Source organism: Phyllobates terribilis, unplaced genomic scaffold, assembly GCF_046119375.1.
Source record: "Phyllobates terribilis strain yellow unplaced genomic scaffold, ASM4611937v1 Scaffold_2__4_contigs__length_985480577, whole genome shotgun sequence".
In the NCBI taxonomy this organism is placed as follows: domain Eukaryota; kingdom Metazoa; phylum Chordata; class Amphibia; order Anura; family Dendrobatidae; genus Phyllobates; species Phyllobates terribilis.
The window spans coordinates 76,594,818-76,613,963 of record NW_027362762.1 but is presented as its reverse complement, the minus strand read 5'-3'; the positions used below and the strand labels follow the sequence as shown (position 1 = coordinate 76,613,963).

The following is a 19,146-nucleotide window of genomic DNA, read 5'->3' as shown; positions in this document are numbered from 1 at the left end:
AGATCCAGTGCATCTGTGGTAAGGCTGGGTATACTTGCCCTGGCTTCATTAGCACATTTTTTCATGTGTCAGAAGCTGCCAGAGATAGCACAGCGGGCTGAACTTGTCCCATTGAACTGTAAGGACTAGGACAGGAGGTTGACAAGTGGAGTAGGAACACCAGAAGACACAACGCCAGAGGTGTTCCTACAGTACAGGAATAGTAGCAGCATTTGTACTGTAAAGTAGTCGAGAGGAAAATTTGTAATGCTAACAGCAGATATAGGCTTTAGAAGCAAATAATGGATACTGGCAGCAGAAATGAGAAGGAAAACTTGCTTATGGAGATGATACACTCTGTTGCACCGCTCACATATCAACATGTCGATAGTAATGTGAACAGTCTCTAGAGGAGTTTGTTATGTTTACAGCAGATGAAGGGTTAAGCAGCAGGTCTGAGCCAGGAAGCAAATTTGAGTCCATCAGCAAACTGGAGTTTGATGAGATAACAGCTGAGTAAATTGGTGGGACAAACTACTCCAAAAGAGAAGTAAACATAAATCATACATAATACTCAGACACAAATGTGTCCAAGTTGGCCTTAAAAAGGGTTTGCGTAATGATATAACTGGATTTTGCTATGTAACTTGTGAAACCCATCTTGGAGCATCACAAAGGGGCAGTCATTGGAGAAAGGAGTAGAGCTCAGCCCTGTGGCTGAGACAGATGTTTCCCATCACCTTTTTGCAACCCAATGCCCCTCAAAAAAGTAAAGTTTATATTCACCTAATCTGAGTGGCTGAATTCTCTGTTCACTTGCATATAAAGCAAGTCAACACAGGCGGCACAATGCCGTGACGTCACCTTGTAAGCCTAGAGCAGCTTTCTGCCTACAGCACGGAGAGTGGTAGAGCAGGGAGCCTTGGACTCTCTGCTCTGCCGTGACGTCACCTTGTAGGCCTAGGGCAGCTTTCTGCCTAGAGCACGGAGAGTGGTAGAGCAGGGAGCCTAGGACTATCTGGTCTGCCGTGACGTCACCTTGTAGGCCTAGGGCAGCTTTCTGCCTACAGCACGGAGAGTGGTAGAGCAGGGAGCCTAGGACTCTCTGGTCTGCCGTGACGTCACCTTGTAGGCCTAGGGCAGCTTTCTGCCTACAGGACGGAGAGTGTTAGAGCAGGGAGTCTAGGACTCTCTGGTCTGCCGTGACGTCACCTTGAAGGCCTAGAGCAGCTTTCTGCCTACAGCACGGAGAGTGGTAGAGCAGGGAGCCTAGGACTCTCTGGTCTGCCGTGACGTCACCTTGTAAGCCTAGAGCAGCTTTCTTCCTACAGGACGGAGAGTGGTAGAGCGGGGATCCTTGGACTCTCTGCTCTGCCGTGACGTCACCTTGTAGGCCTAGAGCAGCTTTCTGCCTACAGGACGGAGAGTGGTAGAGCAGGGAGCCTAGGACTCTCTGGTCTGCCGTGACATCACCTTGTAGGCCTAGAGCAATTTTCTGCTTACAGGAAGGAGAGTGGTAGAGCAAGGAGCCTAGGACTCCGTGCTCTACCAAAGGATGTCATGAAATCATGAAATCAGAAATCAGGGTGTGAAGGAAGCTGCATAGAGAGCCTTATCTGTGTATATCCTGTTTATCTCAGCCTCCAGTAGTAATGACCTTTGTAGCAGGAGCTGTATACACTAATACAATGGCTACTAGACTACTCGTCTTTCTATAGATTATCCCTTTAAATATTCCCCCATTATTTCAAACAGCACAGCAAATTGGTGGCTGGAAAACACATCAGGCTGAGATGATGGAATAAGGAGTATGAAATCAATTATTTCACAATGCTTCATACAAGGAAAATATGTCATTGTGCCGCACATTCCAGATTCTCATCTGTCGGCTTTTGGGAAGTAGATTAAAGTCTGAATGTAACAATGCTGAGATAGTGATCGAGCAGGACGTACCCTTAAAGGTTGTCCAGAGCATCCATTGAATAACATCAGATTGTAAAGTGGAATTAGATTTTACAGCCTTTGTACCCGATTCATCATTTGCGTGTTTTATTTTTTAAGTGACTTGTATTTTTTGTCTCATAGTATTTGTTAATGTTTTTTTGTGACAAATACTTAAAAATAACTCATGTGGTTCATGAATTTTGCAAAAAATAAAAAATGTTCTTTATTTTTGTTTTGCATGTCCCACTAAAATTTCACTACATTTTTGAAAAAATCAGAGGTATACATAAAATTACTCCTTGGAGAGAGAGAAGGCAGAACTGGAGTAATTTGTGCAAAAATATTGTCACTCTTTAAAACGTTACAATTGAATAATCAGCCAAAAACACTTGGAATCCCCAAACATCACTATAATGATGAACACATAAATAGACTTTAAAAAAGTTACAAATGAAAAAACAGGCAAAAAAATACCAAAAACTAGACATAAAAAGAAGGTGACTGTAATAATGAATCAGGATCTTTAGTTTTAGTATAAAAAAAGATTGAAACTTTTTCATATACCTTGCTTGGATGGCTTAATTTTTGGGATAGAATATTAAAATCGGAGCGCTCGGGGTCCTGCATTCCTACCAGTATGCTAATTAAAAGGACCACGGTGCTCCAGCCATTGCAGAATCCTCTTCAAAGTTCACCAGGCAAAGCTCAAGGGGTGTAACTATAGTGGGTGCAGGGGTTGCAGTTACCTCCAGACTCTAAAGACTAGGGAGGCCCAAAAGGACACTTTTGCCCATATGGGAAGACCAATACTATGTAAAGACCTATTATAGTTGAGTAGCCCTGTTGGAGATTTTCCAGTCGGGCCTATGAGCTTACAGTTATATCACTGCACAGCACTGTATAGCGACTGGTAAAAAATCCAGACAAGGGCATCCTCAAGAAAGTTATCCTACAACTTTGCTATTGAAAAAGTTATGCCCCCTCCTCCCCATTTAAAGAGAATGTGTCACCTATACTTTTTTTTTTTACAAATTTAAACAAGATGTAAAAAAATATTCTTTTTTTCTAATCTGTTTTAATTTTCGGTGTATATTTTTACTAGATTATATGCATGTAAATATGGGAGCCGCCATCTTATTTTAGTTGCTGTTCTTTGAAATGATTTACAGTAACTTCATGGACATAGGAAAGCTAAGTCTGAAGACCCCTTATTGACTTGAATGAGTCAGTGTCATGGTCATGCTCTGTCATCTGTGCAGAGGTCACTATGCGGAGAGGGGGTGAACTGTCTTTTTTCTGATAGTTTTACTTACGAATCTGGCTGCTTTCCATTGAAATTAGAAGCAGGTTCAAAAGTACCAATGTTTGCTCTTATTTTATCCCCGTTACTACCATGAGTATTTTTTTATTTTTTTTTAATCTGATATATGGCTTCCGAGTTCCGGGCTTTTTTATCTAGTTCTATTTTTTATGGTAATTACAAGGGGCGGTGCTCACAGGGTAAGGCCACGTTCACCCGTTCAGTATTTGGTCAGTATTTTATATCAGTATGTGTAAGAAAAAAATCAAGAATGGAACAATCAGAGAAAAAGTATAATAGAAACACGTCACCACTTCTGCATTTATCACCCACTCCTGGTTTTGGCTTACAAATACTGATGTAAAATACTGACCAAATACTGAACGTGTGAACGTGGCCCAATAATGAAAAGCAGCATAAAGACACGACCACAGAGAATCACACCCCCTTTGTATAGACCACAAAAGTAGCACTAAATAAAAAAGCCCATATCTGGAAACGTATCAATGGAATACTCGGAAGCAGCGGGAATAAAATAAGAGTAAAAATTGCCCACTTTTGACCTGGTGATAAATCCTCCTTAATACTCCAGGATTTAGTCCTACACTGCTTAAAGTGATTGTCCAGGCTTGGGATTCAAGTCTGTAGTCACTCTGTGTTACTGCAGACTTGTGAATCCTCACAGTGTGCACAGTGCGCACTGTCAGGATTCTCTGGTGCCGGGAGTGTTTGGGCACATGACTGCAAGTATGCGATTTGCATACATTCGGTCACGTGCCAACTGGCCATGCTTGGCCTCACTCAATACAAGTGACTTGAGTGAGGCTAGACATGTCTAGTCGGAATGTTGCTGAAAATATGAATATTGCACACTTGGAGAATCCTGACCGCGCGCTGTGAGGATTCACAAGTCTACAGTCATATAGAGTGAATGCAGACTTGAAGCCCAAGCCTGGACAACCTCTTTAAAACCACAAATACCAACATGACTTGTGGTCTTTTGATTTGGATATGTTGGATTAGGCCACGGCTCCACTATCAATGTTTGGTCAGCATTCGGTCAGTACTTTTTCTCAGGAGTGGAAACCAAAACCAGGAGTGGGTGATAAATACAGAATTGGTGACTTGTTTCAATTATACATTTTCTCTGATTGTTCCTCACGCCATACGCTTTCTGCTCGCTTGCTGATAGCTCCGTAGTGAGTAGTCGGGTTTGTGTGCTCGCGAATTCCTGATGAAATCCGGACAAAGTGACAGCAGCGGTTGGATATTGTGTGATCTCCCCGATGTCGTCTCTCTGACGTCCCTGACAGCGTACAATATGTTTAACGCTTGAAACCACTAATCCCAGCATGCCCTGTAGATTCGTATGGGCATACAGAGACTATGGTAATGCTACGACGCTACAATGGAGAACATTACAAGACGTTGTCTCATATTTCACCACCTCGTATGTTGGCTTTAGTGGTCCTTGAGGAAGGCACGCTAAGCTTGTTAGTCTGTAATTACTATTGCATGCCGAATGTTAATGTTTCGTCTTTCATGTTTTTAGGAAGGAAAGAAGAAGTTTGACAAAGAGAGTGAGAAATATTATTCAATATTGGAGAAACACTTGAATTTGTCATCGAAGAAGAAAGAGGCGCATTTACAAGAGGTACATTGTTCTTCATTTTCTCCTCGTCTTGGCAAAGACTTCAAATACTCGTTTCCTAGGTTTAATCATGTGTCTATGCCCACGACATCATTGTGTATTTGAGAACTGGAAAAATTCTATCTGGGCTGATGGGAGTACAAGAGATGTGTGGTAATGTTTCTTTCCGTCAAGCAATAATTACATGGTTGATGGATGGCTTAAAAAGACGATGACTACTGGGATGGGATGAAAGACGCAATTTTATATAGACGAGTATAATTACACCAGTGGTTATCAAATAACTAATGATTCCATTTGACCGACTTACACCATTTTTTTTTACATTTGGAAAAAAAAATATAAAAGGTTTAAAAAACAGCAAAAAAACTTGAAGTTTTGGTAAGCTACTGGTGTCATCTGAAAAATGTAAATTAGGAGATATTTCAGAAAGACAACACCTGTCCATATGCCATTTTAGTGCATATAAATGTCATAGCAGGGTCCATTTTACTGATATTCCAAAAATATCTCTTAGGATTGAGAAGCATTTGTCCCTCGTTCACATCTGATCTCAATATGTTTTGTACATGTACCAGGAGAGCTGGCAGCACATGCTCTTAATGTAATCATACGCCCCCATTTACATGATGTTGTGGCCTATCGGCCTCTGTCAGGTGGTATTTCATGGCATACCATTTTTAAACTGCACAGAAAAGAGCAGCAGTCTTATGTTTTTACATTGTGACCATCAGATGACTATGGGCCCCGATGCAAAATTTTGACCTGTGCCCCCAAGGATCTGTTGGTCAGATGTGTGGGCCCTTGTAGCGTTCTAGATACTATAAAGACATGAGTGTTCGTCCCCCATCCTGTTATAATATCTCCATTTTAGTATTATGTCCCCCATCCTGATATAATAGCCCCCATGGTATAATGTCCCCCATTCTAGTATAATGTCCCTATTTTGGTATTATGTCCCCCATCCTGGTATAATGTCCCCCATCCTGGTATAATGTCCCCCATTCTGGCATAATGTTCCCCATCCTGGTATAATGTTCCCCATCCTGGTATAATGTTTTTCATCCTGGTATAATGTTCCCCATCCTGGCATAATGTCCCCCATTCTGGTATAATGACCCTCATCCTGGTATAATGTCCTCCATCTTGGTATAATTTCCCCATCCTGGTATAATGTGTCCCCATCCTGGTATAATGTTTCCCATCCTGGTATAATGTTCTCCATCCTGGTATAATGTTCTCCATCCTGGTATAATGTTCCCCATCCTGGTATAATGTCCCCCATTCTGGTATAATGTCCCCCATTCTGGTATAATGTTTCCCATCCTGGTATAATGTTCCCCATCCTGGTATAATGTTCCCCATTCTGGTATAATGTTCCCCATCCTGGTATAATGTTCCCCATTCTGTTATAATGTTCCCCATTCTGGTATAATGTTCCCCATCCTGGTATAATGTTCCCCATCCTGGTATAATGTTTTTCATCCTGGTATAATGTTCCCCATCCTGGTATAATGTCCCCCATCCTGGTATAATGTTCCCCATTCTGGTATAATGTTCCCCATCCTGGTATAATGTCCCCCATTCTGGTATAATGTCCCCCATCCTGGTATAATGTCCCCCATTCTGGTATAATGTTCCCCATTCGGGTATAATGTTTCCCATCCTGGTATAATGTTTCCCATCCTGGTATAATGTTCCCCATTCTGGTATAATGTTCCCCATCCTGGTATAATGTCCCCCATTCTGGTATAATGTCCCCCATCCTGGTATAATGTCCCCCATCCTGGTATAATGTCCCCCATTCGGGTATAATGTTCCCCAACCTGAGCCTCTTTGGTTCTTCTCCAGAGCATTTTAAAAATAAGCAAACAATTATTCTTACCTTCCTCCACTCCCGCAACATGTGGTATCCTCCTCCATAGCTGGGGTAGAGGCCGGCAGCTGACTTCTATGTGCAGGCACGGGCAGCGCATGACGTCACTGGCAAGCCGACGTCTGCTGCCGGCCTCTGATTGGCATGTACGTCCGAGGATGCACATCCAGGTGAAATTGCCTTCGACGGGCCACCTCCAACATGGGCCCGGTCACGTTCACACTCTCTGCGACCATGATCATTATGCCCCTGCTTCTTACGTTACCTCTGATGTAAGGTTCTGTAGAAATGTGTAGGGATTTGCTGAAAAATCTGGAAAAATAATCAGAGAGAGTGATCTTTTCATATTAAGATCTCTATTCTATAAGTTTTGGATAGGAGGGGTGATAACATAATGAAATGTTCCTGTAACTTCCGCTCCCCATTCCTCTGGTTACTGGAGGTTGTTCAGCAGGAAAGATAACAGTAACAATCTGTGATTGGGAAGTTGGGTGATAACATGAAGAAAAGTTCCAGTATCCCCCTGTGGTCATCAGAGGCTATACAGAGTGGAAGTTGATAGTAACTGGCTTTGATTTTTCTTCCTGATCTGAAAAATTGCTTGGGCCATTTTTTAATGTCTACATGAACAGACTTCATTATTTCTTTTTGTTATTCATTTCTTAATATATCTGTACAGCTCCACACCCTCTGCATAGTTTTACAGTTGAAAGATAAAATTCTGGATGCTCCTGCTGATAGTGAATGCTCGGGAAGTTAGTGCATACTAATACTTAGAGGGGTTTTCCATTTTCAAGTTCTGTCCCAAGCTGCAGGTCGCAAAAAAGAAAAAAAAACAAAGTTTTCTTTATTTAGCTCTCCTGGTTCCAATGCAGAGTCTCTGCCACTGCCCAAGTTTCTGTAGATTGTCTGCAATTCTGACGTCACACCGACAGCACTGCAGCCAATCACTGATCACAGCTACTCTCACGGAGTTCAGTGGCTGAACATTTCTAAGGCTATGTTCACACGTTGCGTTTTTGCTGCATTTTTCTCTGCAGGCAAAAATCGGCTTGCAAAACGCAGGTTTTGCTGAGTTTTTGCTGCGTTTTTTGCAGTGTTTTTTTCCTGTTTTTATGAGGTACATTTGTTTCTTGTGTAGGCTGATAAAGTTTAGTGCATAAAAAAAAAATCATGATGCAACTTCTTGAGGTTTTTGCACAAAAACGCAGCAAAACCTGATACCTGCGTTTTTGCACTTATTCATTGCTTTCTATGGGTTAAAGAAAATGCTGCAAAAACGCTGAAAGAAGTAACATGCTGCAGTTTGCAAAAACGCAGCAGTTTTCCAATTAAGTCAGGAAAAAAAAATTAAGAGCGTACATGAGATTTCTGAAATCTTATAGCTTTTGCTGGTACTGTAAAACACAGCTTAAAATTTACATAAAAAAACGCAATGTGTGAACATAGCCTAAAACCGAAAAAACTATTTAACCATCTGCCTGTCCAGTGCCTACTATTAATTAATCCCTGCTGGTCTTCATTTACTTGTTTTGCAAATAATAACCACTGCAGCCAATCATAGGACTCTTCATACATATAATATTGGAACAAGTAGCGCCCCTTCAATATTTGTAATTTTTTATTATTTGTTTGGTGTCGGATCTTAGAATTGTCATAACATTTTATGTTCTGCGTCCTCCGGAGCGAGCGTAGAGCGGGTACAAGCTGGGGGACTTAGCCTAAATAACAGACATGAATGAGTGGATGAGTCGTTTGGCTCCTCTTCTCTACACGTACTTGTCATTTCCAAATGTGGCCACCTGCCCAGCAAACTGCTTGTGGTGTGACATGTATACCAAATATACAATGATTTATGCTTAGTTTATCGATCGCCGGCCCTAGCCATGAGCACAGAGATTAATTCTTGCAATAATGGATGCAATGTTCTACATAATCCAATACAAGACAGTAAGACTGTGTGCACACGTTGCGTTTTTGCTGCATGGATTTGTTACAAAACCTGAAGGGTTTGCTGATGCCAGCAAAGTGAATGAGAATCCTGAGGTCTCGTGCACACGGTGATGACTAGCCCAGGGGAATGGGGATAACTCGGTACCCGGGCCTTTGGCCTGGCCGTTAGGGATGTCGCGGTGGTCGGCTCCCGGGCCCGTACCCTGGGGTCTCTCCTTTAAAAGGGGGTTGATAATCGGTTGTTTTTATAAAAGAAAGAGTTCGTGACGCCACCTGTGGCTTCTGCTGAGGATCACCAGCGCTGCACAGTCCACTGAGGCCGGTGATAAGGCAGCTTGATGGTATAGCTCCCCACAGGTGGAGCTGGGCCTCAGGGCAGTATAAGAACGGGGATGCAGGACAAAGAGACTCCGCCGGGCCAGAACAAGAACAGGGACGGACATGATAGTCACTTCAGTACCTTTTACTGGTGGAATTTCAGGCACTCCCCGGGGCACTGTAGGGTGAAGTGTGTATGTCCGGATCCTCCCCAATGAGAAGGTTTTGGGCCTCCTGGTTCTGCTTCTGCGTAGTAAGTTTCTGACCTGCCTGGAGCTAGGCCTAACTTTGTCTCTGTCCTGCGCTGGCTGACCTTGTGGTAGGGCCTTCTTTTGGAGTGCACGCTTCCGAACAACGGGGCCTATGTGTCTCCTGGCTCTGGTACGTATCAGCACTTTAGCGATCCTGGGACCTGTAGTTCTCCAGGGATTCCGGTTTATCTCACTGGGTCGTGGAGATCCCGGCAAGCTTCGGACCCGTTGTCCGGTAACTGCTTCTTCTTCGGGGTGAGCTAATTAAGCTCCTCTGCCCCCTATGAACTAACTCTCTACTCTTCGCCTTTGGCCTACTCGGGCCCTCAATAGGCTACTCACACTAACGGCAAGCGTGCCGCGTTTCACCGATCTTATGGCGCCGGCACACCTAAAGCTCACCTCACTGAGCTACACCGAGTCTTGATCTGGATAAGCTCCACTGCAGGATAGCAATTGCAGGAGCTGGAACAGGCTTTTGTCCTCTGAGGTAACTCTTCTCAGACTGCACTGGACTCACTGCTAACCCAGACTCTGACTCCAACTAGACTCTCCGCTGCCTGGCTCCACCTTCCCTTATATATCTCCCTAACGGGCTCCCTCTTGTGGTCTGAGGTGGAAGGTGAAGATGTGTGAATGGTTATGGGGGCCTCTTGTGGAGGAATCCTTTAATACACCCTTCTAGGATCTGTGATACCAAGCACAGCTGGGCTTCACATTCCCCCCTAGTTAAACTCAGCACTCCCGGGCTGAAGTACATTTTATAAAAACAGTAACAATAGGAAACATAAGCAATACTAGAACATTCTTCCCTTTATGGGAGGCACGAATCTTAAACGTTGCATAACAAAATAATTACAGAGTGCCCTCAGAATCCAAGTCTCCTATGGTAAGGTTCCCATACAGGATGTCCATCTCACAAGGTAGAGTACTTTGGTGGTTTTTGAGGGACCTGTCCTAAACCCTCTACGTAGGCCTTGGGGTGGCTGCAGGGCATGAAGATCCCGAGTTGGACCTCCAAGAGAGCCACTCCAGACAGGTTTTCCTTCTGAGGTCACTTAAAAGGGGCACTCCAGGGAGCGCAATTATATACAAAAGCAGTTTTTGGGCTGCACATAGTCCTCAGCCACGCAGTTCATTATGCAATTAAAGAATTAATAGGAAAAAGCACAAATTAATAAACGTGTGCATGAAAATACACAGTAATTCAACATTACTAATTAATACTCAATACCCCAGGGGTAACTATATATATTTTCAGAAACTTTGACTATTTACTGAGTGTACCTAACAGGAGGTTTACCTCTTGTGCTGCGTACTGATCTGCGTAGTGCAATAGGTGGTGGGGTGTCAGTGTCTATATCCTCAGTTACTCTACCAGTTCTATGTGTAACCATGTTGTAAAACTGCCTTAACCTCTCTCTTGGACTGGCAAGTCTACCATTGGCTGGGCCCTCTTGCTCCGCTCCTGCCGGGGATCCTTCATCCGGGGATACTTCTCGAGCTGGGTCTTCTACAGCACTTACAGGTTCAACTTGCTGTGGAGGGTTTTCTGGCTGTTCATAGAATTGGAGTACTGGAATAATTACTGCACCTCCTATTTGAGGCCAATCCGTTGGGAAGTCTCCTAGGTCAGTGTGTATCACCGCTTCTTTAGGTTCTTCCTGGGTTGTGAGAGACACTTCTTCCTGAGTCTTTAGTAGATGAGGACACAATTTTAGATGGTCCCTGGACACTGTAGCAGAGGTTCTTCCTCCATCACTACTAATTACGCAGGTCTTTTTGTTGTCAAATCTTGATGGTAACACAGTGTAGGGGTCTTTTTCCCACTGGTCGTCGAGTTTGTGGTTGCGTCTTTTCCTTTTTAGTACTGCTTCACCAGGTGTGAAAGGTTCTGTGGGTGCGTTTTTGTTGTATTGAATTTCCTGTTTTTCTCTCACCCGAGTAAGACTGTCCTTGACACAAACTTGTACCCTTCTGTACTGCTCTTGTCTGGTGGTGTCCCAGTCCTCAGTGGTCATATCAGCTTCAGGTTCTACCACACCAAGCTCCAGGTCCATGGGCAACTTCCCTGGTCTTGCTCGCATGAGATATGCCGGAGTGCAATTGGTGGAACTTACTGGTATGTGATTATACAGATCCACTAGGTCAGGTAGTAGGTCTGGCCACTGGTTTCTCTCTTCTAGTGGTATGGTCTTCAGTAGATCGATGATGATGTTATTCATCTTTTCACAGAGTCCGTTAGTTTGGGGGTGGTACGGTGTAGTCCTGATCTTTTTACACCCGTACAGATGGCAGAACTCTTTGAACAATTCAGCCTCAAAGGCCGGGCCTTGGTCAGTCAATACTTGCTCAGGGTATCCATAGGGTCTGCAGAAGTACGCTTGGAACGTCTTTGCTGCTGTCTCTGCTATCAGGTCTTTGACTGGGGCGACCACCAGGAAACGTGAGTAATGATCCACCATAGTCAGAGCATAGGAGTACCCTGACCTGCAGGGGGACAGCTTGACATCGTCCAGGGCCACGATTTCCGTTGGTCGAGTTGTCTTGATGGGTTGCAGGGGTGCCTTCTGGCTGCTGAAGTCTTTTCTTCTTAGGCCACAGGGTCCACAGTCCCGGCACCACCTCTCAATGGAGCTGCGCATTCCTACCCAGTAGAATCGACACTTCAGCAGGGTCTCTAGCTTTTTCCAGCCAAAGTGCCCCGCCTGATCGTGGTAAGCTTCTAATACCATCTGGATGTCTGTCTTAGGGACTACTATCTGCCATACCATCTCATGAGTTTTTGGATTGATGTACCTCCGGCACAGCTTCTCACGGTAGATAAACAGCTGGCTTCTCTCGTTCCACAGCTGCTTTGCTTGCAGAGACGCATCTTTCTCAGGGAGGCACCTTCTTGGGTTATCAGCTGTTTGATGCGGCTGACAACCGGGTCGCTGTCCTGGGTCTCTTTCCAGCTGTGGTGAGGCAGGGGGTTTAATGTCTTTCCACGCTGCTTCCTGGAGGCTCGTTGCTCATGGATCATCCCATTCCGGTGAAAGGCAGGTAGCTCAATCTCTTCCAAGTCATCCACTTCTTCCTCCGTGTCTGACTGGTGAGGCATCCTGGATAAGGCATCGGCGTTGGCGTTCTTGCGGCCCGCCCGGTACTTTATGGTGAATTGGTAATTTGACAGCCGAACCATCCATCGTTGTTCCATGGCTCCCAGCTTGGCTGTTTCAAGATGAGTTAAGGGATTATTGTCAGTGTAGGCAGTGAACTTACTGGAGGCTAAGTAGTGCTTGAACCTTTCTGTGATGGCCCAGAAGAAGGCCAGGAACTCTAACTTAAAGCTGCTATAGTTCTCTGGGTTCCTCTCAGTCGGGCGGAGCTTCCTGCTTGCATATGCGATGACTTTGTCCTGGCCATTCTGCTTCTGACTCAAGACAGCTCCCAGTCCTTCGTTGCTGGCATCTGTATACAGCAGGAACGGTTGACTGTAGTCAGGATAGGCTAGGATCTCATCACCTGTCAGGATCTCCTTCATTTCTTGAAATGATTCAGCCTGTTCTTTACCCCAATGAAATGGGGGGTTTTTGCCTTTGGGGGACTGCCCTACCAGGAGGTCTTGCAGAGGAGCTGCCTTCTTAGTGTAGTCCTTTACGAACCTCCGGTAGTATCCTATTAGTCCCAAGAACTGACGCACCTCCTTGAGGTTCTTTGGCTCCGGCCATTTCTGGATGGCAGTGACCTTCTCCGGGTCTGGTGCTACCCCTTCCGGACTGAAAATGTGCCCCGGTACTGTACCTTCCTCTTGAGCAGGTGGCACTTTGAGGGCTTCAACTTCATCCCGTACCGGGACAGTGACTCAAATACCTCTGCCAGGTGTTTCAGGTGGTCCTCGTACGTTCTGGAGTACACAATTACATCATCCAGGTAAAGTAACACAGTCTCGAAGTTGCGGTGTCCCAGGCAGCACTCCATCAGTCTCTGGAACGTTCCGGGGCATTGCAAAGTCCAAATGGCATACCGTTGAACTCGCAGTGTCCCATCGGTGTGGTGAAGGCCGTCTTCTCCCAATCCTCCTCAGCCACAGCGACTTGCCAGTACCCACTAGTGAGGTCAAGGGTAGAAAAGTAATTTGCAGACTTTAAGGCAGCTAGGGACTCCTCTATGCGTGGCAAAGGGTATGCATCTTTATGTGTAATGCGATTTACTTGACAGTAATCTACACACATTCTCATGCTCCCGTTCTTTTTCCTAACCAGCACTAGGGGAGCCGCCCAGGGACTACAACTATCCCTAATTACTCCCGCCTTCCTCATGTCATGCAGCATTTTTTTTGCCTTCTGGTAGTGAGCTGGGGGTTTAGGCCTATAGCGTTCCTTGATTGGGGAATGGTTGCCCGTGGGGATATGATGTTGAACCCCCTTAACCCTCCCGAAGTCAAGTGGATGTTTACTGAACACCTGCGAGTATTCTTGAATCACCCGGTGTACACCCTGTTTTTGATGGGCAGGAGTGGTGTATGTCCCAACATGGAGCTGTTGACACCAATCCTCCACCTGGGTTGCAGGGTCATTATCCTCTACTTCATCTGGTGAGGTTAAGGACTCCGCCTCATGGATGCAGTTATTATTGACAGCATGTAATTTGGCAACAGTGGCATAACGTGGCAGTTTGACCTCATCTTCCCCTAGGTTAAGAAGACGGACAGGCACCCTCCCATTACGTACATCCACCACTCCCCTGGCAGTTAAGAGCGTGGGTCTGTGCTCAGAGCAAAGGGGTTCTACTACCGCCTGGTAGCTCTGTCCTCTAAGACCTATGGCAGCTCTACACCAGATGAGCATTTCACTCATTGGGGGAACGACAATGGGTATTGGGTCTGTTACCCTCACGTTACCGATTTCACCATCTGTTAACTTTACTTGCTGTTGATACATCAGGACGCGGATCTCTCTCTGCAGCGCCCTCCTCTGTCTCGATCTGGCAGTGTCAGCGATCTGTTGGAGCAAGAACACAACCTCTCCCAAACAGTTACCAACAACATTAGTGCCTAGTACCATATATGGGTTGCTGTCATCAGGGTTAGTCTCCACTACAATTAGTCCCTGGTCCTTCAGCTCCACTCTCCCTACCTTTACAGTCACATTCTTAACCCCGAGTAGGTTAAGGGGGAGTCCATTTGAAGCATATACAGACAAATTTGGAGCTGGTGGACGTAGATCGTCCATGGACCAGAACCTCTTGTAGAGGACTTCAGGCATGATGGTTACCTGAGATCCTGTGTCCAGCAGGGCATGCATCGGGATCCCGTCCAACACAATGGACAGGAAAGGTCTTCCTCCGACAAACCTGTTGTACCAGTCTGATGGGCCTGGTGAGTCTACTCCTGGGTGTCGGCCCTCGGACCCAGGGTTTTCTCGTTTAAAGGACCATTCTGGGCGATGTGTCCGGTCCTACGGCATCGGTAGCAGGTTGGTTCCCTCGGTGGGCGGCGCTGGTCAATGGTCCTTGGCGAGGGTGGTGTTGGCCTCCTCCTCCTCCGCATCCAGGGGACATCCTCAGGGCTGTCGGCTAGCAGGATCTTCCCTCCTTCCTCGGGCTCCGTCCGCAGCTGCAGGGCACTCAGCACGGTGGTCAGGGTTTTGCTCAACTGACGCACCTCAGAGCACAGACTGTCCAGTTCTTTAGGGGACGTTGCTGGAACCTTAGCTTCAGCAGCCACTGGGGAAAAGGTGGGTGTAGCAGGTACTGGGGTAGCTCCACCCTGGTAACGTTGGATGGCGTTTGCTTCCAGGGGCTGCAGTCCTTTTATAGCCATGTCCTTGAGATTGTCAAAGGTGGCATCTGGATGATCCAGGGACCACCAACGCACAGTCCTGCTCCTCTGGAGACCTCAGTCCCCGGACAAACTGTTCCTTCAGCATTTTGTAGTCCCTAACATTGTCCTCTGGTTGTTGGGAACAGCTGTAGAACCTCATCCGGAGGACCGCCTCAGTAAGGTCCTCAAAGACAGTCTGTAGTTTTTGGAATATTGCGGACACTGACTCCTGGTCTGCGGCCAACCATGTTTCCACTTCCCGCTCCGCAGCATCGGTTAGTTGTCCTAATACAACGGCGGCTCTTTGCCGGTCATAGAGTACATATCCAAAATACCACATATCTTCCGCTTGAATCCAGACAGGGTATCTGGTTTGCCGTTGTACTGGGGGAGCCACTTTGCTCCAGGAATGTACGGTATAGTCATAGGAATAACAGGTGTTACAGGCGCTGCTGGTGGAGCGGCGGCTTCGGCCTGAACATTATCGGGCGCGGGCTGAACTTCAGAAACGTTGACCGGTAGGTCGGCGTTCTGCTGTTCGACGGACATCTTAGCGCCCCCATAGTTAACCGTGGCCTACCTTCTGGTTTTTCTTCCGGTAGGCCGCAGCTCCGCAGGCGACGGTTGTCTTCAGGACCTTGCGTTGCTTGCGTCCTATGTCAGAGCGTTCAGCGATGCTCCTTTCAGGACCTGGCGCTTCCTGCTTTGACGTCGAGGCATGGGGCGTATCCGGGACTTCGCGCTCTTATTTTCTCGCGGTTACGCCCTTCTTCTCGCTCGGCGACCCAACAATGGCGGCAATCTTCACCACAACTTTACGTACACAGTTCAGAATAAAGGCGCACAGTACCCGGTGGCAACGGGCAAAACACTTTGTCATTGCAGCGGGCACGCGATCCTGTTCGTGACGCCAGGAAAGAGATGACTAGCCCAGGGGAATGGGGATAACTCGGTACCCGGGCCTTTGGCCTGGCCGTTAGGGATATCGCGGTGGTCGGCTCCCGGGCCCGTACCCTGGGGTCTCTCCTTAAAAATGGGGTTGATAATCGGTTGTTTTTATAAAAGAAAGAGTTTGTGACGCCACCTGTGGCTTCTGGTGAGGATCACCAGCGCTGCGCAGTGGTCCACTGAGGCTGGTGATAAGGCAGCTTGATGGTATAGCTCCCCACAGGTGGAGCTGGGCCTCAGGGCAGTATAAGAACGGGGATGCAGGACAAAGAGACTCCACCGGGCCAGAGCAAGAACAGGGACAGACACGATAGTCACTTCAGTACCTTTTACTGGTGGAATTTCAGGCACTCCCCGGGGCACTGTAGGGTGAAGTGTGTATGTCCGGATCCTCCCCAATGAGCAGGTTTTGGGCCTCCTGGTTCTGCTTCTGCGTAGTAAGTTTCTGACCTGCCTGGAGCTAGGCCTAACTTTGTCTCTGTCCTGCGCTGGCTGACCTTCTGGTAGGGCCTTCTTTTGGATTGCACGCTTCCGAACAACGGGGCCTATGTGTCTCCTGGCTCTGGTATGTATCAGCACTTTAGCGATCCTGGGACCTGTAGTTCTCCAGGGATTTCGGTTTATCTTACTGGGTCGTGGAGATCCCGGCAAGCTTCGGACCCGGTGTCCGGTAACTGCTTCTTCGGGGTGAGCTAATTAAGCTCCTCTGCCCCCTATGAGCTAACTCTCTACTCTTCGCCTTTGGCCTACTCGGGCCCTCAATAGGCTACTCACACTAACGGCAGCGTGCCGCGTTTCACCGATCTTATGGCGCCAGCACACCTTAAGCTCACCTCACTGAGCTACACCGAGTCTTGATCTGGATAAGCTCCACTGCAGGATAGCAATTGCAGGAGCTGGAACAGGCTTTTGTCCTCTGAGGTAACTCTTCTCAGACTGCACTGGACTCACTGCTAACCCAGACTCTGACTCCAACTAGACTCTCCGCTGCCTGGCTCCACCTTCCCTTATATATCTCCCTCTGGTGGTCTGAGGTGGAAGGTGGAGATGTGTGAATGGTTATGGGGGCCTCTTGTGGAGGAATCCTTTAATACACCCTTCTAGGATCTGTGATACCAATCACAGCTGGGCTTCACAGTGATATATTTATAATTTCATAATATGTCGTATAAATATATATATGCGCAATATATTGGGCAGATATACAGTATAATTGCACCATCCCACAACACACTAGAAAATTGCACCCTTTAGTGCCTTGGAGGTTATCGGACAGCTTTCCAGTAACGTAATAAATAAATAAATGAAAAAAATGACGTGGGGTCCCACCCATTTTTTGTAGCCAGCAAAGGTAAAGCAGACAGCTGCAGGCTGATATTATCAGGCTGGGAAAGTCCATGGTTATTGGGCCTTTGCCAGCCTAAAAATACCAGCCCACAGTCACCCCAGAAGTGGCGTATCACATGAGATACTCCAATTCTGGCGCTTCGCCTTTGCTCTTCCCGATGCCCTGGTGCATTGGCAATCGGGGGTAATGGTGCTTAGGGTTGATGTCAGCTGTGAGTTGTCGAAAAACACAACTGACATCAAGCCCTGGTGCTAGTAATAGAGGGGTGTCTATCAGACACCCCCAATACTAACCCAGTAATAAAAAGGAAGCATGCACAGAATAAAATACTTTATTGAAATAAACACTCCCTGACACTTTCCCTGGTTCACCATGTTATAAAAAAAAAAATTCCACGCAGGTCCAACGTAGTGCACCGAATCCGACATAGTCCACAAATGGAAACCTGAACCAACGTACACATAAACACAGAGAAATAAAAAAAAGACACTTTCCCTGGTTCAGCACTTTATTAAAAAAAAAAATCCCCACGCAAGTCCGATGTAGTCCAGCGAATCCGACGCCTGCAAACTACTAAGTGCTACCCTACTGACTGCTGCCTGCCTGCAATAAGGCACAGTTGCTTGTCTTAAAGGGGATATTCTAGTTACCTAATACTTATAACTTTTTTTGCCATTGATGTAGCTGTATGGGCCATGTTTATTGCGGAACAAGTTGTAGTTTTTGGTGCCACCATTTTGGGTTACACGTAAATTACAGATTAATTTATTAACTTTTTCTGAGGGGGTTTGGAAAAATAGCAATACTGCCACTGATTTTTCACGTTGTAAATTTTATTTTAAAAAATTATCACAATTTGGTTTCAATTAGTTTATAAAATGTTTAATCTCCCTTAAAGAAAAATAGATAAAAATATACCTAAAAAGAGTATTGGGTATTATAAGAAATGTTTAATAGGTTAGAGTAGAGTAGCGCCCGGCCAGAAGAGTCTACCTTGTCGTGGTGGCGGCTTAAAAAATCTTTTGGCCAAAACAAAAGCTGCTGGCTATGTATGTCATATGGTGTACGATGGGAACTGTTAATGTATGATTGGTGAGGACGTGGTGCAGAAGTGGAGTTTTTCCAAGAGTGGACTGTGGGACTGTGGAAGGTTTGAGATATGGAGGCGGAGCTGGGGTGGATCCTGGGCGGAGTTTAAAGGGAGCCTGAAAATTTTGCCAGTATGGGGACCTGAAATTCCTGATGGCAGCCCTGCTGCTGTTAGATGGGGTAGCAAAAACTTGATGATCGATTTGCTTTAAGAAACTTTGTATACAGTAAGTCAGTAGCACAAGTGAATATAACAAACTTTGTAATATTTTATTATGGAAAAATACTTCCTTCTCCCAGGTGCAGATGATTTCTTTCTCTCCATCCAAGAAAATCAGTCCAATTATGCTAATCAGACTCTGATCAGAGTTTGCTCAGAGTGGGATCTGATTTTCTTGGAGGTGAAGAGAAAAAAAAATGTTCCCCATTCAGTCAGACCGTGAAATTCGGACCACACTCAGATCCATTCAATTCTCGGAGGCAAATCATGCATGTTCCATGCCGGGTGGTCAAAGGAAAAAATCGAACATGTCCACAGCTCCATAGAATAACCTGAGTGCGAGTGCTATCCGTCAAAACCACGGACAGCACTTGTCTGATTTATACGGTCATGTGCACAGGTCCTTAAAAGTTAAAAGTTAAAACTCCAGTAGTTTTCAGAGTCGAGAGAAACATGCTGCCCA

The 19,146-nt window shown here is 46.0% G+C and overlaps 1 protein-coding gene across 2 annotated transcripts in view; it reads left to right on the top strand.

Moving 5' to 3' along the window:
• ARHGAP42 (Rho GTPase activating protein 42) overlaps positions 1-19,146 on the top strand; it is a 343,252-nt gene that overhangs the window by 208,610 nt on the left and 115,496 nt on the right. For both annotated transcript variants that reach the window (XM_073662146.1, XM_073662140.1), the window contains one exon: positions 4,776-4,877. In XM_073662146.1, the coding sequence (XP_073518247.1) occupies positions 4,776-4,877 (102 nt within the window). The remainder of the gene's footprint in view (positions 1-4,775; positions 4,878-19,146) is intronic.